Raw genomic sequence first — 25,758 nt, 5'->3', positions numbered from 1 at the left:
TTATTCTTCATAGGGGCCGTCCATAAATGACGTCACGCGATTTTGGACGATTTTTGACCCCCCCCCCCCTTCGTCACACGGCGTCACAAAAAGTCAGCCCCCCCCCAAAATATGACGTCACAAAGCTCTGCCCCCCCCCAAATAAAACATGCTTCAAATCGCTTTAAACTATTGTCATTGTAGTGCGTATTTAATGTGGCGCTGCACTCTGATGTTGTAGGAGAAAACATTTATTAAAAAGTCTATTCCATTAAGTAGAACGTGTTGTTTATATTTATATAAAGTTGCGCATTTTGATGTGACGTCACATTTCTCACCCCCACCCCCCCTTGTCACACATTGTCACAAATGTATGACCCCCCCCCCCTAGGTGCGTGACGCCATTTAGGGACAGCCCCATATCGCAGTTACGTTCGCCTATATTATCATATATTGCTCCGCTATTAGGCGGACACGTTTTTCTTGCTGTGTTTGTTTTTGTTAAACTGTGTTCAATGCAAGTAAGGTGATGCGAATGAGGGAATCACGAGGTGTCACCGCGGATATAATTCCGAGGCATGTGGATGGTGGGGTACAAAATCCCACTATCGAGTTGGAGCAGCAGATTGGCACGACAGCGTCTTCAAATGGGTGCAGCGATCTCAGTGATATGAAGTGGTATCGGCACGAGCCGGCTAGTTCTTAAACACGTAAGCTTTCACCATTCGTAACAATGTTATTACCCGTGGTGTTTGCGCCATTCGCATGGCTGTAGTGCAATGCTATCACGAAGGCGCTGTGCTTTTCACACGGTTGTGTGTGTGTGTATATATTGCACGTAATGTCTGCCGCCAGTTGTGGGGGCATGATGCGATGTGGTTTTCACACAATTACTGTCAGCGGACACGCAGGTACAATTTTGAACATTGGCAAATGTAGGCTGTAATGTCGGGACGCGTGGCCTACTCCTTTTAGAATAATGTCACGGGATCTCTAGGTCCACTGAGAGAGACGCAGACGGTGTTCTAGTCGTTCGGGTGACACGCCTACAGTGTGGCGAGATGTTAACTACCTCGCCTGGTATACATGGTGGCCGTGGGTTCGAATCCGACCCTGACGCCTGCTGCTGTATATTTGGAGTTTGCTCGTTTCTCTCTCCCAGTGTGGTCGCGTGGATTTTTCTCTCGGTCCTCCGCTGTTCCCCTTCACATTTAGAAACACGCGTTTAGAGTATTTGGCTGCGATACATTTCCACGTGATGAGCCACTTTGTTGAGCTATCATTCGTGGCAAAAATTAATTATCTAAAAAAGAGCGAAATAGCTCAGTGGACCTTACCTGGTCAAATAAAACAAAAATATATTTTTTATACTCTTTGGTTCTTTCGTTGAAGTCACGTAGGTAGAAATATAAAACAAAATAAAAATAATATATATCAGTAAAGTCACGTAGAACCAAAGCGTATGGATTCCTGCAGTTACGAAAACTTCAAATCAAGATTATATTTTTTTAGTTAGCAGCACTCGGCTCCGGCCACATTTGCAATGAGCGGCGAGCCCCCCCATGGCACTGTCCCCTGACATTCATGATTCCGCTTGTTTATTCAGAAAAGCCTCACTTTGAATCTCAAGACTTCTTCAGGAGGTTCCTGTCAAGTCTTTCACCGTCAGGGCCGAATGTTGCTGCCGTGTCTAATCCCCCGATTGAGCAATCTGCAGGTAATTTTTCATAATTGAGATGATTTATGGCTGATACCTGTTACGATGTGGTGCATGGATGCTATGGGTTTATTTTATAGACCGTATACCAAATTTCCTTCCAACCACTCAAACGAGAGTAATTGTCACCATTCGATACGGAAAAAAAAGTTGTAACATCACGGTGAGTTATAGCACCACTAGTGGCTGCAGTAGTGACTCGAATCCATGACAAACAACACATGTGAATCAAAACAACGTAAATTTCTCCACAGGGGAATTTATGCATGTATCGTGAGCTTAAGATTGATATTTGTTCATTCACTGATGCTTGGTTCCACTCTCGATGAATATCACCAGACGAGTTGAACTTATTTCTACATATAGGAGCTATATATTTCACCTATAGTGATATCTGTAATCAGCCACCATACAAAAAATTAGTGCCAATCACTTTTTCGTAGGCTGCAATTTAGCTATGCGTATTAACTGGTTAAACTATGGAGTTATTAGGTTTAATATACCAGCTTCCGAGCTGCAATCAGAATTTCAAAAGAATCAACACGTCCGTCATGTGCTATGAAGCAGGGCTGTTGCCTGAATCGTTGCCTATTATTTGAGATTATGTTGCTGCTATAAATGTCCAAATGATTGGCCACTTTGTTGAGCTATCATATGCGACCAGGTCGCTTCTGAAAAATAAGTAAATACAATCTTAATTTGGAGCTTTCGTGACTGCAGGAAATTATTATTTGGTTCTTTCAGTAAAGTCACGTATAAAGATAAAATAATAAATTAAATAATAGCATACTACGACGTTTCGATTGCGACGCAAGCAATCATCATCAGGTATAAAAGAAATAGCAACAAAAATCTAACCAGAAAAACTATAGACAGACATATAAGCAGACAGATATCACAAAGATACAGAGAGAGAGAGAACACGTATCGGCACAAATACCTCAGTGGGCTTTACCTGGTAGGATGGAGGTAGCTTCGTTGTATTGGTATGTATTTGAGTGATTTGTTTCCCTTTATTGTACGTTGCACTGGCCATCTGTGAAAAAGAGCTGTAAAGCTCACCGGCTTCCTCCAGTTTCAATACATATTTGGATTCTGATGTTTTTCTTTTAAGGCCATAACGTTATTCGTGAACCTGTTGATTCTTTTGCTTGTTAATTGTGCTTGTGCGCTAATGCCAACGCAGCATCGCCAACTCATTTGTTTACATCAGAATAGGTTGGGTGAAAATGTTTTATTGCTTGCGATTAACCCTCACAAGTCCACCGCGTCCACGTAATGACGGGTAACCCTGTAGCACAGCGGTCCATTTGAAACGGGCAACGGCTGGCATAATTGTGTCATCACAGTCACATCGTCGCAGAGGTCGGCAAAATGAGTTGCCGCAAATAAGTATTCAAATCGAGAGAAAGGGTCCCGAAAGCATACAACGTGGTGATCGATATCCCGTGGTAAATGTGGCTTTTATAGCGATCGAAATGCAAACGACGGCGTAAGACGGCTCCATCTCTCGACCACGCCAATCGTGGACTAAACTCGCCCGAAGGCTTAGAGTCCCCAAAGACAAAAAGGGCTTACGGCACGGATGTTTCTGGTTCCCATTTCGCATTAAATATTCAAAACTCATAGCCACCAAAGACTGCGGAATTACAGCCATGGCCAATTGCTACGTCAGGCGTTGGTATTGTCAGTAGATTAGATGTCACAGTAAGTTCCGTGAGTAAGACCTAAATACATATCCCTGAAATTAAGTTGTTGAGCTGCAGGAGATTAAAACAAGCCTCGACACATCGAGGAATGAAGCCACACCATTGACACAAAATGTGCTGTGTTTTGAAATGTGTGTCGTACAGCAACCACGTTGTGTCGACATAGGACCTATATCTTTAAGAAGGGGGTCCTTGCCTGTAACATCTGGCATCTCGCCAGCATTGATTCAAGCGAGCCTGGCTCTGCTGATGAGGCACCGTGTGTCAAAACCGGTCCAAAGTTTTGCTTGCGCCGAATCAACGCCGCTGAAATGACGGTAACCTCCTGTCCACAGTAGGGGGCAGCACTTTCTCACCGACCCTCCGTTCGTCGTGTGTCGGTGAATTTGACGGGTTTTTTTCATTCTCGCAGCTGGAATTGAGGGAAATGAAGTGCAAAAATTAAAATATAACGTTTTGTTTTGCGTGCGATCATTGGTAGCAGGGCTGGCTGCTCAGATTTGAATGCAGGATTTTAAAACGGTGCCAACTCAGCTCTGACCCACCTCTCAAAACAACAGCATTTTAAACACAGGTAGAAAAAAAAACTCCACTTATTTTGGTTTACAACGGCTTTGTACGTAAAATAATATATTTTAAGTAAAGTAATATATTTTACGTACAACGTATAATGAGCTCAATTATTTTAACAGCACGAGTATGACAGATTATATTAAAATAAAGTAAAATAATTGTACAGACCATTATAAAACTACACGCATATTGCGTTCAGCCATTCAGAGTTGAGCAACAATAAATAATTTCAAAGGGTTTCAATTTATCACGTGATTTATTACCTCTTAAATGAAAGAAACAGAGTTGTGGTTGTGATTGTTTTAACTCTTCAGCTATATGCATGAAAACATAACTTCAATACACTACATGTGAATCAATCTTCAGTTGGTGTTATTTACAAATTAGTATTTTCTGTGAATAAAAAAAATTCATCTTCACATATTCCTGCATTTTTACTTACCGACCTCACTCACAACACTTCGCTTAATATTTCTCATAAGCTATTCTGCAACAACCTTTTCATTCTTCGCGTTATAACATAACCCACGACACACGGAAAATGAATCGAGAGGGAAAATAACAGCGGGCAATAACATTGTCTTGTTCCCATCGTGCTTTTGTTCCCACCTCGTTGTTATGCCACCGACGTCCGTGATCTCAATTTCGAGCTTCAACTGCCGAAATCAAGAACTTCATCCCTTCTCTATCACGAGGGAACAGCTCGGCAAATGGCTGGAAAATCCATCGCTGGTGTTTCCCAGACAGAGCTTGGAAAAAATCCATTAAAACCGAGGTGGGGGGGGGGGGGACGGCTTGCGATCGTAAGATACACAGTACTTCTCGTGGCAGAGACCACCTCCAATCAAACTTGTTCGAGCAGTGGAAACTATTCGGGGTCTCCTCGGGGGCATTTTCCAGGCTGTTTCAAGATCGCTGGGGGTGATTTTTTTTTTTTTCACCAATGGCTTAACGGTGGGCAAGTGCGTCGGGCGTGAGACGAGCCCGATAACATCGCGCCCACAGCCAGTCGCGTTGATCGACATCGTTAGGGGAACCCATTACGTGCGTGTGTAGTGCGTGGGACTTCTTTCGCGCCGTACGTAGCCAACCGTGCTAATCGGAGGTGCCAGCCTGAAGTCTGGGTGTGAGTTGAGAGGTCGGGAAGGGGTTCTTTTTGGATTTCGTGTTTTAAGCCCATCCCCACCACGTGCCCCGCGAACATGACCGTGTGATGGTGATAAACGCGAGTGAAAGTTCCACCAACGTTTTCAGGCTATTCGTTCTTTCGTTCATTCATCGTAAACGGCCTGGAAAAATACACATCATCAAAGGGATTGTTGTTCTTTTACTGTTGCAGGAAACCCTCCATTTCATTTTGAAAAACAATTAATAGGGCCACTGACAAATAATAGTGACAATAAAATAGAGCGTTGTATAGACATTTTTTTTATTTTCAGCCATGGCTATTCTTATAATAATAATAATTTACCTTCATAGTAAATTGAGGCTACACTGATTCATGATATCGGTCAAAGACCCCAATGCAAGACCATCCTGATAAATAGTTTCAAGTCTCCGTGTGTCTTTTCTCGATGAACAAGGGACATTATTATATAAGAGCATATAAACATTTTCGAAAAAATTGTGCTTTTTAACGTATTACAACTTGGGTCAAAAAAGCGCATGCACTAGCTCTTGCTGTCCGTCTGTCAAACACTCTTGCAAAGACGATCCAATATAAATACAACTCGAGTATAATGTTGCGTTGCTTGTAGGGACTTGCCAAATGGGCGAAAATGTATCCAATGGCTTCCCAAAATACCGAAGACAAAGCAGATCAGAAAGGAAAGGAAATGTTATTTTAATTAAATATGTAAACGTATCTAGCCAGGACAGCGCTTCGTGCTGCTAAATTACTACTCCTGGTGACAAGCGATATCTTGGGAAGTGTGACCTAATCGATGCAAATATATGGGCGTCATTTTTACAACTTGTTCAAATATATATACCACTGTAGCGCTGAATGATAAGTGACACACACTTTCAAATGCTTCGTCCATCATACCTCTCGGCTTGATAAAATGAATACAGATTTTTTTTTTTGGGGAAACGACAGGAAATGTCCCGGTCATGAAAATCTTAAATTTCCAGCATTAGCTCGGGGTCCACCAAAGTAGATGACAAATGGCCCCAATGATTGTTTGACGGGATGGTGGCTTCGCCAAGACTTCCTTGCATTCTCATAACTCCTGCAAAGACCCGTGGATTGATTTCACGGCTGGAAAACTGATGCTGGAGCTTGCAATTTACCTACACTGAAGCCAAGAGCTACCACTGCTAACCCCTCACTGATCACATGCTACCACGTGCTTGCTTCAAAAAGCATCGATTCAAAACAAACAGGAGTTATTGAAAAACGCAAAGATCCACTGCGTACGCATTCTCGCGACTCTGCCGTGTGGCAGTTCCGAGTATTAAGGTATATCTTTTTTTCCCCTGCAATCCAAGTTATTTAATGATCATCAGCAGCAGCTATGATCAATCCATTGCTGAAGGAAGGCCCCTCCAATCTGTAAATTCTTGTGATCTTCGTGCACATATGTGTTGTCTGCTACTTTTCTTTATCAAGTTGATAAGTTAATTAATTACTCGAAATGATGAAATAAAAAAAATACCAAAAGGAATTTTTGTACGGCACGGGCCACCACACACCTCTTCTGTCATTCGACTTACAGAGCCAGCGCGCGCACACAATCCGACTGACAGCATCTCTAGTTACAGATGTCAGCAGCACAGTTACCCCATCAACTGCTAAATAATGTAGAGAAATAACTGCAGGGCGCGCGGTAAAGGGAGGGGAGAAAAAAAAACACCATCCTCTTTCAAGAGCTCTTTACTTCTAAAAATAACTCAAAAAATGAGAGGCATTGCTGAAAGCTCCGGCTTTTCCAAAATCTTGCCCTTTTGTCAGAATTGTTGCTACGGTTGCCGTAAAACTTTAGCGCAAGTGGCTAACAGTCGCTAAATGGACATTCCTCCAGGACCCCGTTGCTCGTTCTGTGCAATATCGACCCTTTTGTCTTTATCTCTACCGCTGCTGTGCTCAGGCAACCACGTGTCTCCCTTTGTCAAAGGGCCAGGGATGCTGGCTAAACGGGATCATCCGTGTGACAAATCATAGTCAAACTGCACGGTCAGTTCTCCATATTTGGCCATGGGCTAACGCAGCACCCAGGACCTGGTCAATAGCTCCAAACCCCATGGCGTCAGGTGGGGAGGATGAAAATGACCACGGCACTCTTCTCCTCCTCCTCCTTCTTTCGTATGGCTGATGTGGATGCAGAGCAACATCTACAAATTCACATTCAGGTGGCCAAGCCAGATAAGCGCACCAGGAGCAGCGGAGTATAACGTGGCAATGATAGTGACCATCGTGGTATTCACAGCGATGAGAGTGATGATGATGACCGTGCCGTGCCCACCCACCCGCCCCCAACCCATGAGTTGTTTTGCACGCCTTCCTTTTAAACAAAGGTCACGCTCTGCCCGCGGGCTTGAATGGCGCCGCCGGTATTTGTGAGCCTCCAACGCAGAAGTCACTGGACACTGGGCAACCGCTGATGCTGCTCCCGGCAGGGCTTAACAAATGGGGAACGCGTCAGGCAAAGCGGCGTCAGCTCAGCAGAAACTCACGCGCGTGCCACTGCAAATACATTGCCTCTCGCACACGCCGTACCCACAACCGCGTGCATTTAGTTTGACCCCCCGCCCAGCCATCCCTCCATCCAGTCTGACGCAATGGAAACAACACGAGCAGCTTCCCCACTTCCGATCATTAAACAAGTGGGCAGAGCTTTTAGTGGCAGATGGCCGCAGTTTTTGAAAGAATGAAAGACATTTGCACAAGTGATGCGCGCGGCATCACCGTGGTGGCCGAGGTGGGACGTGAGAGAGTGGGATTGAGGGGCCATCCATTCAGTACGCACGCATGGAAGGGGGAGGAGGGAGGGGTTAACCCAAATGTGTAGCTTGCGTATGGGGGGGGGGGGGGTCTACTGACAATGTACGCATAGGAAACGGGGAGGGGTGTGACGCATCGATAATAATTTGTCGACATTGGCCTTCAAATGAGTCAGATAGTCCGGCGGTGGACTATCTGTTTGCTTAAACACGTTAATATTATGAATCCTTGATCGCTTCTGCGTGGATTAAATATCGGCCGTTTTATCGGATTCGTGGGGGGGGGGGGTCAGGCGTACGCACGCAGGTGGGTGGGGGGGTAAAAAGTACGCGTGCGTACAGGGAGGGGGGGAGGGGTCAATTTTTTGACAGATTTTTGCGTGCCTACTCAATGGATGGCCCCTGAGTGGGTGGTGGAGGGTGAACGCAACGGTCACCGACAACGACAACCCCGCCCCCCCCCATCGCCTCCGCGTGTGATAATCCATCCCTCTTGCTCGTCGAATTGTGGTGAAGGCCGCGATCGACGGAAACGAACACCTCGCCTAGGCATTGTCCGGCCACCAGAGGTGGATCTAGAAACTTCCCAGGGGGTGGGTTGAGGGGGTGGGTTGAGGGGGTGGGTTGAGGGGAGCGAACAGGGGGGGGGGGGGCTAGTCCCGAAATTTCCAGCCGTTTTAAAAATAGGCCTCTTCATTATTTTGTTGCATCAACCCATAGAGAACCCATTGCTGTGAAAAATACAAATAAAACACGGCTGTCATTGTCATGCTCTTCTCGCAATCCTCCTGTACTCGGAGCACTCAGAGTTAATCTGATTCTTTTTCCGTAATAAAATGCCAAGGTGATGTGTAGTGTTGGGGGGTATTTTTTTACGTGTTCTCTAGCACGTAAATGATATTCTGGTGAAATAAGTAAGTGCATTAAGAGGAGCACAAATTTAAAAGTTGGAGCAATTTTAAACTAACGGTGTCGGTCTTCGCGTTTCATTATTCCCACCGCCTCAGCGCTGCCATCTAGACTACATAACGTCTTACGAACTTCTTCTGCTGTTTCAATTTAAAACATGCATTGATTATTTGTTACACAAAACATTTGATTCAATCTTTATTTGTTGCCTTGGAAGAGGAGCCCAGCGGGCAGGCGGCCAAGACACTCGAGGCTTAGATTTTTTTTACAGAGTAGTATGATAGATTTGTGTCAGGTAAATATAAATATATCTACGAAATTTCTGGCGTCTCAAGATGCAGGGGCAATTAAAACTAAACGATAGACTATGCTTTTTATTTTACCAGGTAAGGCCGTTTTCAGAAGCGACCTGGCCACAAATGATAGCTCAATGAAGTGGCTTATCGCGTGGAAATTTATAGCAGCCAAATACTGTAAACGAATGTTGCTTCTAAATGTGGAGGGAAAAACCAGAGGACCCGGAGAAAAATCTGCGTGACCACGGGGAGAGAGAACATGCAAACTCCAAAATACGGCAGGCGTCAGGGTCGGGATCGAACCCACGACCTCCTGTATACCAGGCGAGGTAGTTAACATCTCCTAGCTACCGTGATGATGATGAGAGAGACACGAAAACTCCGAATATACGGCAGGCATCAGGGTCGGGATCTAACCCACGACCTCCTGTGTACTAGGCGAGGTAGTTAACATCTCCTAGCCACCGTGGTGCCCAATTGCATCCATTGCCCCCACCCACTCCCCCGCCCCCCTTGGATCCACCACTCCTGACCACCAGGAACCACGCTTGGCCACAAAACTGCTATAATAATGTATTTTGTGTACAGTTAATTCTTTAGTTTGTGACTAAGTTTTTGTTCATTGTTACCGTATTACAATTTTTGCATTAATTGTTTTAAATACTGTACTCACAATTAAATCATTTTTAAAAATTACGTGCAATTTTTTTAAACTAATTTGATTATATAACCATCACGGTGAGGTGTGCGGCAGGCAAAGGCTGGCGTCAAAGGTTTTCTTACGCACGTACGCGTACGACGCACGCACGCGTCTGGATTGTTCTCGTGTCAAGAATACCAGACAGAAGTTTCTCTCTCTCCCAAGGTCACGTTGGATAGAGATGCAGCAGCAGAAAGGAAGTGTCCGTGAAAAGGATCTTATTTAGATAGGATTCAGAAAAATGTGGTTTTGTTTAAAAGTAGCTTTCAGATAACAGTCTCGAATCAGGACGTCCAATGAAAGTTGCGTGCGATCTCCACAGCGCCTAAACATGTTCACATACAGTAGACGGAGCTCTAGAGAGTCCCTCTAGTGGGTATTTGGCCTACTTTTCCACACTTTGCAGACGCCTTGGAAGAGGAGGAGCCTGTATTTAACCCCACAAAATACGTCACCTGAGAATCGTTGAACTTTGAGGTACCCACTATTCTACTCACCCCGTTGTTTCAGCTGCTTTGCGGGGAGGTCGAACTGTCGGCATCTGGTTTGGAAGTCCAGTGTCCCAACTATTACACCCACGGCAGCATCGATTAAGGGGCCGTCCATAAATGACGTCACGCGATTTTGGACGATTTTTGATCTCCCCCCCCCCTTCGTTACACGGCGTCACAAAAACTGAGATATGACGTCACAAACCTCTTTCCCCCCCTCCCCCCCAAAAATAAAACATTCTTCAAATCGCTTTAAACTATTGTCATTGTAGTGCGTATTTAATGTGGCGCTGCACTCTGATGTTGTAGGAGAAAACATTTATTAAAAAGTCTATTTAATTAATTAGAACGTGTGTCAATATTTATTTAAAGTTGCGCATTTTGATGTGACGTCACCATTTCTCAAACTCCACCCCCCCCTCGTCACACATCGTCACAAATGTCTGACCCCCCCCCCTAGGTGCGTGACGTCATTTATGGACGGCCCCTAAGTACATCCAAGCACCCCAGTCCAAGTCTACATGACATCCAAACGCATGCCTTCTTTAACACGTCGTAGGCTTATGCGACCAATATCATCCAAAATGCAGGTTTTTTGGGGGGTTTGACGAAACATTTACATATGTATGCGATCTAAACCCCCCAAAAAAACCTACATTACGCATGCCTTCTGATGCACGACTTCTTCGTGGCATCGCTGCGTTTAGTATTCGACAAAATTGGCCGGCGGCGGCATTCGATGTTCAAATCAGCGATGCGCCATTTCGTCGATCATCCGTAATGGCGCTAGGGCCGTGAGAGCCGACGCTTGGACGATGGTTTTGGTCGAACAGAAGGCAGCGACGCGGGGTGTTGGCTACGTACGGCGCGGAAGAAGTTCAACCTACGTACTTCCCCGCGAGCCTTCGAGGAAGCGGCGCCTAAGTGGACGAACGCCGCACGCTGAACTTGGCAGCATGAAACTTGGCAGGATGAAACACAAATCGCGACGTCACCCTAATTAGCTTGGCGGCTCTTTTCGTCTGCGCCGCTTTCAATTGAAAACGCATTTCTTCAGGACTGCTTTTTTGCTGCTTCCATGTTGTTGCCCTTCGCCCCGTACGGTTGGCGACGCACGGTGCGAGAGAGGTTCAGCGTGCACGGTACGATACAAACAAACACAAAAATCCGCCACCGTCTTGCATCCCATGCTCACGGGTAGATCGGAAATGCTTTCACAACAAGCGCTTGCCATCCTGGCCGTTTGGGACGTAGAAGGGGGAGGGTGGAGTGGAGGGGATGGTTGATTTTGAGATTGTTGTGAGGAGAGACACAGAAACTTAGAGAAGTGTTTGTGGTCTCTACCCCCACCCTCCACCACCCCCCAACTCTGCCACACGCCAGCCCCGTAGCCGTCAGTGGGTGGTTGGGGGGGGCTGTTGGCAGGGCCGTCCATAGGGGGGGGCCAGAGCAAGCCCCGTTGTGTGGGCAGCCTCACCTCCCTGCCTTCAAACTAAACCGCAAGTGCAACATCTGACACCGTGACGCCGAAGCGTGCCCGCCTCCCTCCCCCCAAAGCGCGGGGCCCGGGGCAGTCGCCTCGATTCGCCGTTACCCGAGGCACGGCCCCGGCTGCTGGAAGGGGTTGAGCCTTCAGTGGAGGGGGAGAGAGAGGGGGGGTCAACCCCTCCATCCCCCAAATAGCGGCGATCGAATGTCCAGCGCATAAACTGCCCCCCCCCACTCACCTCCAGTCGAGTCATACAAAATATTGGTGCAGTAGTTTAACACCAGTGCCAATTAAGCAATGGGCCACAGCCTTATAATATACACATCATGTGTATATATACACACAGAGGCTGGGCAGCTCCTGCAGGGTGCACGACAGACAAATCAGGTTGTATTATGTTCATGATTTCACATTGCTTTAAGTGAGGTGTTCTATGCCCCCCCCTCCTCCTCTGCAAAACAAGCTCATGCTACAGCGTTGCGACACACACACACACATGGGGGTATGATGATGATGTGATGTATCGAGGCTTGTGTTCTTGATTGCAAAGTCCACGGGCCGCTGGTGACCCATGGCAATACTGATAACACCCCATGCAGGTGCTGTGGCAGCCCTCATATCGATGACGAGCTTGACTACCCGGCTTCGCCTGAGACTTGGAATCTTGTCTTGGATTAATAGACGGCCTACGCGGAGGGTGGGGGAGGTGGGGTGCGTGACGTCAGCAGGCACACTGCGTGACGTTGCCGCATGCGGGTGACATCACAGATGTGACGTCACCGCTCACTTGCCGTGCAAAATATATCCATTATTGCGCACCCCCCCCCCTCCCCCAAATACAAAAGTCTATTTTTATACTTTTTGCGTTGTGTACAGTCTGGAAGCTACCCACATGCCAAATTTCAAGTGTGTTGCATGTTGGGAAGTATGCTAAACATTTCGAACAGACACACATATTCACTAATTTCCCTTTTTTATATATATAGATGACTCATCTGCGAAAGTGGCCCCCCTGTGAAACTTAGTGAAGAATGCTGCTCTAGGCATTGAAGGAAGAGGAGGTCTTGGCATTTAACTAAACCGCTGAGCTATGAAGCTCTTTCTCGGACGCGACCTGACTACGAATGGTCGCTCAACGAAGCAGCCAAACACTCGGAACGCATTTTCCTAAATCTGGAGGGAAAAACACCAGAGGAACCCGGAAAAAAAATCCACGCGACAACGCGGAGAGCGAACATGCAAATTCCAAATATAGAGCAGCAGGTGTCGGGGTCTGAATTGAACGTACAGCCTCCTGTATACCAGGCGAGGTAGTTCACATCTCGCCACCGCATTGCCCCCATTGAAGGAGGAGGAGGAGGGAGGAAGCAAGGAGGCTTCATCGAACCTGGCTCTGTGCAGTTCTTGTCCTCCGTGTCGTTGGCTCGAGGTGGCTCGTCGTGCCGGTGGTGGTGCGACGTGGCCCCGAGCAGCCTGCGGCTCCATCGCTTCACTCCAGGATCGGCGCTCGGGACGCGCGTGGCAGCCCTCGTCGCCTCGCCTGCAATTCACGAGCGGCCCGTGTGACAAGTCCGCTCAGCGAGCCACGGTTCCAACAACAACAGCAGCAGCAACAACAACAACAGCAGCAGCATCAAGAAGTGACGGTGACATCACCACGGCGCTTTGTGCCAGGCTAGGTGTGCGCTTGAGACTCTCCAGAGTCCACGCACTCACTCGTGACACTGCGATGATGTTGGGTTTGATAATTGGTATTTACATTTTTATCTGGCAACAAAACTGACACCTTTTTTACAAGGAGTCATGTTTGCATAGACCACAATACCTGCAGTCATAATGCAAACAAAAACATAACTCTGATAATGTATGCACTGTCCTTGACGTTGATTGGTCCACACCTGATAAAAGGGTAAAACAAATCTATTATCATAATTTTTTAATGGCAAATGAGGTTCCAATGGTGTTGATGTTGGGGCTTTTTTTTCTTCTTCGCAGCACCTTTGTTAATCCGTGTTTACTCTTATCTGGTCGCTTAATTCTTTGGGTCTTTGGGTCATGTGCTCAATAATTGTGTGGAGAAAGCCTCCTGCCCCCCCCCTGCCCGGATGCCCCCCCTCCCCCATCACCAACGACACGGGGAGGTCAACATCCACAAATTCATGGGGATGATCCATGGTGGTGAAGTTGAGACGGGAAGAAGCGATGGGGGTTCTCACGTTAAAGTTGAGGTGGCAGTTATGGAATGATGAATTCAGTGCATGTGCAGGTGCTAGGTGGATCATAACATCGCAGAGAATCATGAGAAATGGCAGCAGATTTCTGATTGCCTTTATCCAGCATTGGTATGATCTTGCCTGCTGTTGCTGATGATGATGATACTGTACAGAATTTAATCTTTAAAACTCTTCTAGTCCATGAGCCGGAGGGGCTGTTTGGTATAATTTTGGTGGGGAGAATCCCCTCATATTATCTGAAAACTAAGAATCTGTACTGCATGGAAATGTTGACTGCACTCGTAAAAGATGTTGTTAATTTGCTACTTCACCATCAATTACACAGTACCCTAATTGTATTCCGATTGCACATTGCACGTACGTTTCATATGTAATTGAGGGGTTTTTTTGCTAGATCGCGTAAATATGTAAATGTGTCGTAGAACCCACCACCACCCGACACAGCCAACTAGTAAGGGTTGTCACGTCAACAGAGTACAGCACGCCGGTGTGTTGGAGAGCCAAGCCACAACATTTACAATCTGAGTACATATGTATTCACAGTTTCACCCTAATTCATGGAGGGAACGGATACGGCCAAATCACACAGAATGCTACGGGAGTGACGACCATGCCCAAAACACAGGTGCTATAGGCGTTGTGGGCAGTGCAGTAAAATTCATTGTTGTTCTGCACCCCACCCCTACCTTTTCCCACCTTCACTAACCTGCCCTAATCACCGTGGTGAAGTATGGCCAACATAACCTCCACTCAAAAGAAACTCGCCCTATACACGTACACAGGCATATCGCATAAATATTACATTTTCCATGAAGCAATTGTTGCTTGGCGACTGCTTGGCCCACAGGAATTCCTCCCGCCTCAATAATACACGACCTGGGCATTTAAAGCCCCGGCATGCATTTTAACAAGGGACAAGGTAGTTAGGGTAAGTGATGTTCCAAATTTGGCTGGGCGCCGTCACACCGTAGCCTGGAGAATACGCCGAGCGTATTGTCAGTGGACTTTCTCCGCGTGTGCAAGTAAGCCCAGAGGGCCAGCAGCGCGCGCGTGCGCGTGTATGTGTGTGTGCGCGCGCGCGCGCGTGCGTGCGTTAAGCTCGCCCCTAATGCACTGTATGTACACACGTGCGTTATGTAACCTGCATCCACCCGGCACAAACGCAAGGCTTTTTTTAAGCGCGCGCTTGGATGGATGTATTTATTTAAATAGATTTTTTAAAAATAAAATGACGGCTCTCAAATTTTCACAACAACCCCAAAAAAATATCCCAATTCCACGCACGTTTTCGCGCTGTATTCTTGCGCGTAAAAAAAAAATATAGTGGAGAAAGACGTGCCTGCATCGTGAATGTCTGCTAATTCCAGTTAAGCTCAACACGCATCCGAGGAAAGGGATTCTCCATCGAGGGGCACTTGCCAGAGCTGTAGGTTTTCATTAGGCTTAGTGTCGCTAAATACACGTAAAGGGTCTTCCACTTTGCTAACCATAAAAAAACGATCGTCTTCCCAGAGGAGTTCCTAGGGTCACGGCGAATCGGGGCGACTGCCCCGGGCCCCGCGCTTTGGGGAGGGAGGGGGCCGCGCTTCGTGTTATATGTAATGCTTCTGGTTTGGTTTGAAGGCGTCGGGGAGGGGGGGGGGGGCACACGGTGTGAGTTGCACCGGGCCCTGCACCCCACCCCCCGCCCCTACAGGACATCTGTGGAAAAGAGCTTTATAGCTCATCGGATTCCTCCAGGATTAATAAATATTATGATTCTGGACGGCCTCTGAACCTTCCTTCCTCTCCACCACCCACTCTCCTCCACCACCAGCAACCACGACTACGAGTCTCTCAAGACCCTCCATGAAATGTCAACACGACAATCTTAATCGTCATCAGCATCAGCCAAGAAGTCCTTCCCAACGGTGCCGCAAATGCCGTACGGCATTCTGGCTCGTGCGCCACGAGCAGCTTGCTCGCTCTCTCATCCCGTGCCCCTCTCCGTGATGGTCGTGCTCTAGGGGCACCGTTTCCCCCCTTTGCCATTGGCTGTCATTCACCGGCCTCGTCCATCAACGATCGATTGATCGTTCATTCGTTCTGGCGTCGTGTCCGGCCCAAGCCCACGTGCGTTTTTTGGTTTTTTTTTGGTCGTGGGGGGGGGGGGGGGGTCACGATAGCCTTTCGAATAGCACCTGACGTGTTGCACAAGCAGAGCCTGCGTGTCGGCTCAGATGATAACTCAGCAGCAAAACGATGTGTGGCTCGTGGGAAGTTTTTTTACTTTTTCTCGCTCGCCGCAGTTGGCCTCGGCGAGGTCACTCGGAGTGCGGTCATGAGTAGCATCGAGCCTGGGATGTGCTTCAATGGGCAACGTTTTTTTTATTCAAGTGTTGTCATCACGCCTACGCCTCTATTTAAGGAACGGAACAGGTGGAGGTCTCCACAAATCTGACTGTCGCCTGATGAAGCTAGTTGTAATTACTGGCGAAACGTCGTACTCAGATTGTAAATGTTGTGGCTTGGCTCTCCAACACAACGGCGTGCTCTTCTAGTGACGAATTGGCCACGTTCTGTTTACGTGACAAACCTTACTAATTGGCTGTGTCGAGTGGTGACTGGTTTAACGACACGTTTATATTTACGCGATCTAACCCAACCACCCCCCCCCCCTGTATTATGGTTTAAATGATTTGTTTACCTTTCCTATACTTTGTACTCGTGTCGTGTTTTTGTTTTGTGTTTTTTGTCGTAACGTTCTGATCCGACCCTGCTGTACATCTGTAAGATAGGGCTTTACAAGCTCACCGGAGTCCCTCCTGCGGTATAAACACTGATTCCGATTATACGAATGTACGGTGTTGTGGACCGCATGGATGCGCAGAGAAGCAAAAGCTCCATCGTTGTACTGTGCTCCTATACTCCCGCGTCTACGACCAGCGCGGCGATGAATGCCTTTCTGGGTCACGTAACCGGTACGCCGTGGTGGGGAAGGCCATCATCCGGCAGTGGATTGACAAAAAAGAGTTCCTGTACAACTGCACGACGTTGAATAGAAAAAAAAAATTACCGAGCGTTTAAACAAAAACACAAAAAAACGGTAACGCCTAAAACACAAAACAAGGGGGTGGCTTTTTTTTAGTTTTGCCGGACTTCATTTCGCTTGTATGAAGGGGAAGGATGTTGGCCCGAAAAAAGAGAAACAATGCAGATACCGAAATCAGGTGCAGTCAATGCCGTGCAATGGCAACAGCAAATTCATTGGGGCAGGAGCGGTGGGTGGGAAGCTTCACCACCACGTGTAATTAGGCTTACGCGGGCAAGCCAAGGTGCCTTGGGTTTTAAACTCTGGAGTAATAATATGCAGGCTGCAATTTGCTCACCGGGATACGAATCGCATTAGCGCCTTGCCTGGCTCGGTAGTGCAGTGCTTCGATGCGAGCGCGCGCTGGCGACGCGGCTGGTTCAGAGTTCGATTCTCGGTCGCGGATGAACGTTCTTCAGTGGCGAACGGCATCTTTAACCACGTGGTTTGTACTTTATTTTGCTCAGTCGGCGTTGGCTGCCGATGTCTTAACGGTGTGTTTTGTTGTTGTTGTTGTATTAATTCCTGTTGCTCAACGCCCCCTCTACCGTTCCCGTTCTGTTCTAATGTGCACCGATGACTGCTTTATTGAGGAAGATATTGGCACGTGAATTAAAGATTGACTGATTTATTGAACCGGTTCTTGGCACGGCACCCCCCTCCACTCCCCCCCGCCCTGTCACCTTCACCAATTTAGCATTGACCAGCGTAGTGAAGTATGGGCACGCAGCTCCCATAACGGACACCTATTCGTGTACGTATGTTGAACTTCTTTCGCACCGTACGTGGCCGACCGTGCTAATCGGAGGTGCGATACGGCGCGTTTGAGGTCTTCATCCAGCAGCGGGATGGTCGAAAGGCGCCACTAGATTGTTTTATTCACGCTTAGATCGCGACAAAAACAAATATAAAACTGGACGCAAATTACAGCCCCCGGGTGAGAGAGATTACGAAAGCCAAACACTCATTTCTACAGTGAATGGAATGGAAGTGGCCAAACATCGCCCCACCCCCCAAATGAACCAGCAGGACTGACAGACTCGATGTGACTTTGCCGGGCAAAGTAACGGGTCATTATCCCCGTGATAGCCAAAAGTACGTGCTGCAATTCTTAACACACGCAAACGGAACGAACAAAAAACAAAAAACAAAAGGCGGTGTGGTAGACATCGGCCGCTATAAACAATGTCCGTTGCCCTGGACTACGACAATGATTTGGATGGCCGTTGATAATAAAACAAAATGCTGTTAAATAATCACGTTGGCTTTCGGCATCTCTACAATAAACACACTTTCGTACGTAACGCGTCAGCATGTTGGTCTCGCTGGGCTTATTATTGAACAGCATCCGTTCAGTTTAAACAGCGAGCAAACGCAGAGCCGCCTCCGACCTTATTTTGTGTCTCATCGGCAGAGCCAGCGGCCTGGCTAAAGACAATCAGCGCTGACGTACAGCGATGTTATTGGCGAGAGCGCTCACTCCGAACGACAGGGCCCTGTCAGCGAAAACCAACTCGTGCTGTTCCATTCCGTGCGTGTGTGCGTACGCACTCGTGATGCGCTATCGTGTTAGGAGGCTGCTGCTGCTACTGGGCAGTTGGAGACCGTCGCCCTCCAGCAACAACGGAGGGCAGATGAGCGACGCTCACAACAACGAGCGGAGCGCCGGGCGGATAAAATTCAGCAAGTTGGCACAGTAGGGGGTACAACTGGGGCATCGACACAATCATCTCAGTCAGCCAACCCATGGCACCCGGGTCTGTCCCGAGAGAGCCTTCGACACTTCACCTGGCCTCAAAGTGCACCTGGCCTGGCACAGACGCTGTGGTGACGTCACCGTCGCTTCGTAGCGAATGGCGACTATTGGTTTTGGATGCGCTATTGTGGAGGGAGAACCTCCGCTCGTGGTTCAAGTGGTCGTTCTCGGCTCGACACGGCGTTGTCTCCGTCTGCCATTTAGTCCTGGAGACCGGACACAGACGGCTTCTAACAGCCGGAGTATCCAGACTCTGGACTCCACCCGTAGACCCCCCACACACACAACCAGCCACGTAATATCAAGGTGGGAGAGGGGGGGGTAATCCCCCCTCCCCATCCCTCGGAAGGCTCAGCCAACGCAATTAAATTGAACACCAGTAGCGGGTTTTAGTCCGCATCTTCTGATATACACCGGCGGTGACCGCTGCAGCACTTTGCGACCTCCAAGTGAAAGAGATAAAGATGCTGTCAAAGTGCTACTCGTTAGAGCAGAAAATGTTGAATAGACAACATCAGCTCGTATCACGCTAGCTCATTCCGCGCTTATGATTTGCTCAAAGTTTTTCTATTCGAATTTACTGTGTCGTCCCACCCACTGATGTTCTTCTCTGTATGCGCCACCCCACGTTGAAACAGAGGCCACGCTCTGCAGAGCTGGCAGCATTGGGGGGGGGGGGGGGTTGGTGAGAATGCATGATCGACAACATCAGATCGTCTCACGACTAGCCAGTCTGTTCGGCGTTGCTTTAAGTTTGTTGAACGTTGGCTGTGCGTACCCCCTACTCCCCCGCTCCTTCTCCCCACCCCGCCCGCCGCCCTTCTTAACAAAAAGAAACAATGCCACCGGGAGGGTTGCGATCGTGCCACCAGGAGCTCGCTCACCTGCGCTCGAGAAGATGTTGGAGGCGTATGACGCCACCATGAGCATCACGCTCATGAAGGCGAGGCGAGGCAGCAGGAACGTCTTCCTCCTGCGGACCCTGGAGAAGCCATGCTCCCAAGGCCTGCTTCTCGGTGCCAAAGCAGAGTACATCGCAAACTAGAGGCGACCTTCACGAAATTAATGAAATAAATAAATACTGTATATGAAGCTGACGGAGAGAGCCGCTGGGACGCGTGGGCTTCCTTTTGCGGAGCGCTTTGCCCTCCTCTGACTTGATGTCGCGATCCTTGCCGGCGTCACGGGCAGTGAACAAAGCCCCCCCCCCTTCCCCCACCTCCACCTAAAAACTGGCAATTAGCTAATGACGAGGAGGAAAGCGACGATGCGAATTAGCCACGCGGCTTGCTGGGGAAGCGTTTCCATGGACTTCATCTCGTGCCGACTTGAACTTCTGCTCCGTTCCTTTCGCTTCTGCTTCAAGCACTTCCTCGCCGAGGGTGATGCTGCTGCTGCTGCAGCAGACTCCGTGCTGTTATTGCTGCTGCTTCTGCTGCTGCTGCTGCAGATGATGATGATGGAGCTGCTGCTCCCGCAGCTGCTGCTGGTGCCGAAGGTTGAAAACTCTGTGTCCCGCACCCGGCGAATTGAGCGGACGAGCGAGCGAGCGAGCCGGTTGGGCAGCGTGCGCGCAACTGCCTGGCTCGCGTGTTCCCCGCTCGCGTTTCTCGCCCTTTGCGGGGGGCGGGGTGGCGGTGGTGGCGGGGGCGGCGAAAGCGTCGGCTTGGGGAGGTGCTGTGGAGAGTAGGGTGGGTGGGTGAGTGGGGCTGGAAGCCGCGGGGGGGGGAGGGCACGGGTGACGCTCTCACGTTCTCCTCGCACTCTCTAGGCGGCTCATCGACTCATCGGAGCGGCCGGTACACGTGACAAGGAGCACGCCGGCCGTGTCGCTTTTTTATTTTTTTTATTTTAAATAACGGGATAGAGGCGGCACGCGTGCGCCGGCCGCTCCACTCGAGCGCTCGCCCTTTTTTTCGCATGACGGACACAAGGGCGCGCGGACGTCACGCGGCGCACGGGGAGGCGTGAACGCGCTTTGCTGCCGACTTTGACGGCGACGACGACGATGATGACGACGACGACGACGGTGGAATTAGCGTGGCCAGGCTTGTCTCTGGTCGTCAGCTGACGCGTGCGCGAACGAGGTTGGCTCGACATCGATCGGCGCGAGGGAAGCCAGACATGCGGACAGAGGTATTTTACTCCTACTACTCCTCCTACTAACCCCGCAATCAGGGCTTACATGCGGACAGAGGTATTTTACTCCTACTACGACTCCTACTAACCCCGCAATCAGGGCTTACGTTCGACCCGGCGCTGTTCGGGGATACGCACCGGAAAATATCAGCCCGCCCTCGTTCCAGATGTCTGGATAGGTGGAGGACGGTAGACGGCGGTTTTAGGGGTGGTCCAAGATTATTTCTAATTGTTATTTCATGATAAATTAAGCCCTGCTCAAAACCCTCACTCAGCCTCCGCATAGTCGATGGGAAGTCACTACTTATCTGCTGCTGCCCGCTGTGCCAGTCCCCCCCCCCCTCTTCTCCCCACTGCCCCCCCAAGCCATCCGTGCTGCCGGCTTCCTGTCCCCCGTGTTCCAAGTCCACGCTCACGACCTTCCCCCTTCTCCTCTGCCGATCGAGAGCGCGCCGATCCACCGGGTGTCTTCAAGCGCGCATCTCTCCGACGCGAGTTCGGGGTTGTCCCGCGCGCCCTGACGCACTGGAGGGGTCGCGGCGGAACGCGCCGCAAGGGTGGTTAAGTCCTCGATTGCTCTTCACCTGCGATTACCACGGTCGGCTACGTACGGTGCGTAAGAAGTTCAGCGTACATACATAGGGGCCGTGCATAGATGACGTCACGCGATTTTGGACGATTTTTGACCCCCCCCCCCCTCGTCACACGGCGTCACAAAAAGTCAGAACTCCCCCTCAAATATGACGTCACAAAGCTCAGCCCCCCCCCCCAAAAAAAACATGCTTCAAATCGCTTTAAACTATCGTCATTGTAGTGCGTATTTAATGTGGCGCTGCACTCTGATGTTGTAGGAGAAAACATTTATCAAAAAGTATGTTTAATTAAGTAGAACTTATTGTCTATATTTATTTAAAGTTGCGCATGTCGATGTGACGTCACATTTCTCAACCCCCCCCCCCTCCTCGTCACACATCGTCACAAATGTCTGACCCCCCCTCCCAGGTGCGTGACGTCATTTATGGACGGCCCCATACGCGATCTTCGCCACTTGTTCCCCGTGGTGCGCACGCACCGCTACTTTGTGCAGGGATGCGAATGCATTTGGCCATTTATATGAATCCCAGGTGTGTGATGAGATGCGCTCCTGAGGCCGTCTGGAACACTCTCCATTCCGATATTAGGAAGCCACTGGAGCAATGCAACTTTTAAATCATGAAATTGAAAACTCATTCCTTTCGAACTGCTTTTTGTCTTTGGGTTGTTGTCACCCCCCCGCCCTCTCCGCACGTCCGATTAGCACGTTTGGCTACGTACGGTGCGAACGAAGTTCAACATACATGTACATACAACATACTGCTGTTTGAGAAGTCGATATGACGGCGGGTGGCATTAACACAAATATCAGAGCGGTCGAGGTGGATGCGTAAACAAAGACGCGCACGGTGATGATGATGATGTCGTTGATGATGGATTGTGGGTAACGCTTGAGTACAATGTATTTACTCTAATAAAACAACGCGTTTTTAAATGTATAGTTATTTATTTTCATCAGGCAGGGATAACCCTCTCTTGTGTCAAAATAAAAGCAACTTCTGAATAAAGCCACAACGACATTAACAAAGAAAACGACTGCTAGCCGTTTTTTTTGCAACGCGATACTGCCATCTAGTGGGACTTTTATTTTGAAATTGCATCTCGCAAATTAAAACGTTGGGGGGACCTGGGGGGCACACCAACGACCTAACGCGCTCTCGTTCATTGGCTCCCGAAAGCAGTAATCCGCCGTGGGTCACCTACCTCGCGATTGGCTCCCGGTAATTGATTAAGGACACGACCAGCGAAGTCTGCTCCCCCCACACTTCATCACGGACATAAGAAGCGTTCTACTGTCACTATAATTCTATGAAATCTACACAACTACCGCGTGGCCACCGACTCGTTCCCGATGCGGATGCCCGTGCGCCGCCGTGTATTTAAATGTTCCGTCGTCAGCACAATCGTCAGCGTTGATGTCACCTCTGTTGAAGTGAGAGAAAAAAAAATCGCGGCCTCAAAAAATACCTCGATTTATTTTTCCTTTCCCAAATGTGTTGCGGGTGTCTCTCGGCCACATCCCCAAAATAAAATCCACGACACTCACAGTGCTCGAGAGAGAGACGCTTCATATCAACTCCGCTGCGTCTGGATGCTGTTGTCGGGAACGTTTGATGTACGTCCGCGTGTGGCTTCCTATTTGTGAATGGAAACCGCCAGGCAGTGTGATCCAATTACGCGATGTATTTGCCCGCTCATTCGGTAACAACGGCGCTCGCTGAACATGGAACACTCCGCCTCGAACGCGTCTAACGCGCAGTCTCTGTCTCGCAAGGACACCTTGGCTATCTGCACGACCTGGGGCATTTTATTGAGGAGTCGTGTCCACTGATAATCAGAAGGAATGTAAGATGAAGTCATCCGTCAATTCGCTGATGACTGAAGGTGTCCCCACGCCGTGTCGGGCATTGCTATTGTGTGAGAATATTTCACTACGCTGGTCAGCGCTGGTTGGTGAAGGGTCAGGACCCTGGACCGGTTCAGATGCCACTCGTCACTGATGTCAACCAACAGCCGTGGCTCGGAGTCATAGCGCAGTGCACTAACCACTGCGCCATTGCTTCTTCCGCTTAGAATGAATATGTATTGTTTAAAACATAATGGCACGTGGTAAGAGAGTTCAGAAGAAATTCATTTTGAGACAGGTCTCGAAGTTCAGTCCTATCGAGCTGACGGTAACGGCGTTATTCATTCCGGGGGTTCTCAGTCAAGCAAAAGTTCAGTTTTCATAATAATCTATCCTCTGGTCTCCACATGCAGATAAAATGTTGTTTAATTCATCGGCCTACTGGCTCTGCAGACGGGCAGGTCTCCTTCATTTTGACGGAGTGCCTTGACCCATAGCACCTAGTTGTCTCAACAATGCGAATTATTTATCCAGAAACACTTCACTAATTCTCAAGACTCGTTCGCGAGCAGGAGTATAGTGCATTGCGGCGCTTGGCCATTAACTACATCGTGACTTTACGAATGGGAGGATAAACCCGCCACACGTTGTGACGGGCTGGCCCTCAGCATTGACATCTCCTGCTCGCAATTGCAGCGCCCACACCATCAATGCTGGGTACACGGGGGAAGATTCCTGCTTAGCTTGCGGGCAATAATGCGATCGGGCACGTTGTGTGTGATTTGGTAAGAAGACTTGGGTTTATGGGGAACGTCATTGTACGGAGATTATAAAAAAAAGTATATTCCTGATAATCAAAGATGCTTTTGGATGTTAAATTGTTTGGTGATCCTGCGTTGGCAGTGGTGCACAAGCACAAATAACAAAGAGACCTCAACACATTCGTTAATAACACTCACTTACGTGCGTACGTTGCAATTCTTTCGCACCGTACGTAGCCAACCGTGCTAATCGAAAGACGTGAGAGGTGATTTCTCGGGTAATGGCCCCTCCTGCATGATGCATACAGTGAGGGGTGTGTGTGTGTGTGCTCTACAAAGGTAAAGTTCGGGATAATTTTTTTGTGCGCCCACAAGGCCCTAGGACCCCGATTGACAAGAACCAGTGAGCGATATTGCCCAAGACGACATCTAGAACGCCACCATAATTTGTAAAAATAAAATAAAACAAAGAACTCTCCAAAAATATTTTGCCCACGATAATTTTCATCGATTATACACATCTACGGGCGCAAGATGAACATTTTTTAAGTGTTTCAGGTGAGGCTCGAACTCGCAACCTCGACACGTCTCGGGGGACAGCAGATCACTGCTCGAAAAGTAGCAACTTCATCCTGGGTGACGAACAAACACGGAAGAAAAAGACCCACCACGAATGCAAGGTAACGTAGACACGTGTGTGACACTCCGTTCTGCCATCTTGCTGGGCAAGCAGCCTCACGCCTCCCAACATCTGGCGAGACCCGGATGGTCGGGCACCCATCCATGCAAGCAAGCACCGGACCCCAGCACCTGACCCAAGCACGTGACCAAAGCACCTAACACAAGCACGTGACCCAAGCACCTGACCCAAGCTCAACTGCATCCTGGGTGACGAACAAACACAGGGGGAAAACCCACCACGAATGCAAGGTTACGTAGACATGTGTGTGACACTCAGCTCTGCCACATTCCTGTGCACGCAGCCTCACACCGACCAACATCTGGCGAGACCCGGGATGGTCGGTCACCCATCCATCCATCCAAGCAAGCAAGCACCTGAACCCAAGCTGAAACTAGATTTGAAGCTTTCGTGACTGCAAGGATTCATACTCTTAGTTCTTTCGGTAAAGTCACGTAGGTAAGAAATGAAATTAAAATTAATAAAAATAAAATAATAAAATCACGACGTTTCGGAGGCAACACAAGTCTCCGTCACTTTACCGAAAGAACTAAAAGTACCAAGCTGAAACCCCCGCTTGGCTAACGGCATCTGACGACACAGGGCTGTGTGAAGGTCGTCGACCGACTGTTAGACAATTTACTTGCTTAAGTTGTCCTAAAACAGGGGGTCGGCAAACTGCGGCTCCCTTCGTGACGTTATTTACTAAGGAACCACCCTCTCGTATTCACCACACAGTGCATTGCGGCTCTTGAGATATTGGGTTGTTGTTTTTTACCGAATTCGGAATAAAATAATTATCTTCTTGGCAATGTGTTGCCGACCTCTGCTCTAAAATAAAAATATCGAAGTGACGATTATTCAAAAAAAGGAT

At 48.6% G+C, this 25,758-nt stretch overlaps 1 protein-coding gene across 1 annotated transcript in view; it reads right to left on the bottom strand.

Annotated features, from left to right (window-relative positions):
* SLC24A3 (solute carrier family 24 member 3) overlaps nucleotides 1-20,503 on the bottom strand; it is a 121,589-nt gene extending 101,086 nt beyond the window's left edge. The window contains exons 1-2 of the mRNA XM_078858625.1: nucleotides 19,750-20,503; nucleotides 13,193-13,345 (exon numbers count right to left, since the gene is read on the bottom strand). Of these exons, the coding sequence (XP_078714751.1) occupies nucleotides 13,193-13,345; nucleotides 19,750-19,900 (304 nt within the window). The 5' untranslated portion in view covers nucleotides 19,901-20,503. The remainder of the gene's footprint in view (nucleotides 1-13,192; nucleotides 13,346-19,749) is intronic.
* Nucleotides 20,504-25,758: the final 5,255 nt, after the last annotated feature.

This window comes from Lampetra fluviatilis, chromosome 7 (genome assembly GCF_964198595.1).
Source record: "Lampetra fluviatilis chromosome 7, kcLamFluv1.1, whole genome shotgun sequence".
In the NCBI taxonomy this organism is placed as follows: domain Eukaryota; kingdom Metazoa; phylum Chordata; class Hyperoartia; order Petromyzontiformes; family Petromyzontidae; genus Lampetra; species Lampetra fluviatilis.
The sequence above is the reverse complement of the archived record's forward strand: the minus strand, read 5'-3'. Positions and strand labels throughout refer to the sequence as shown.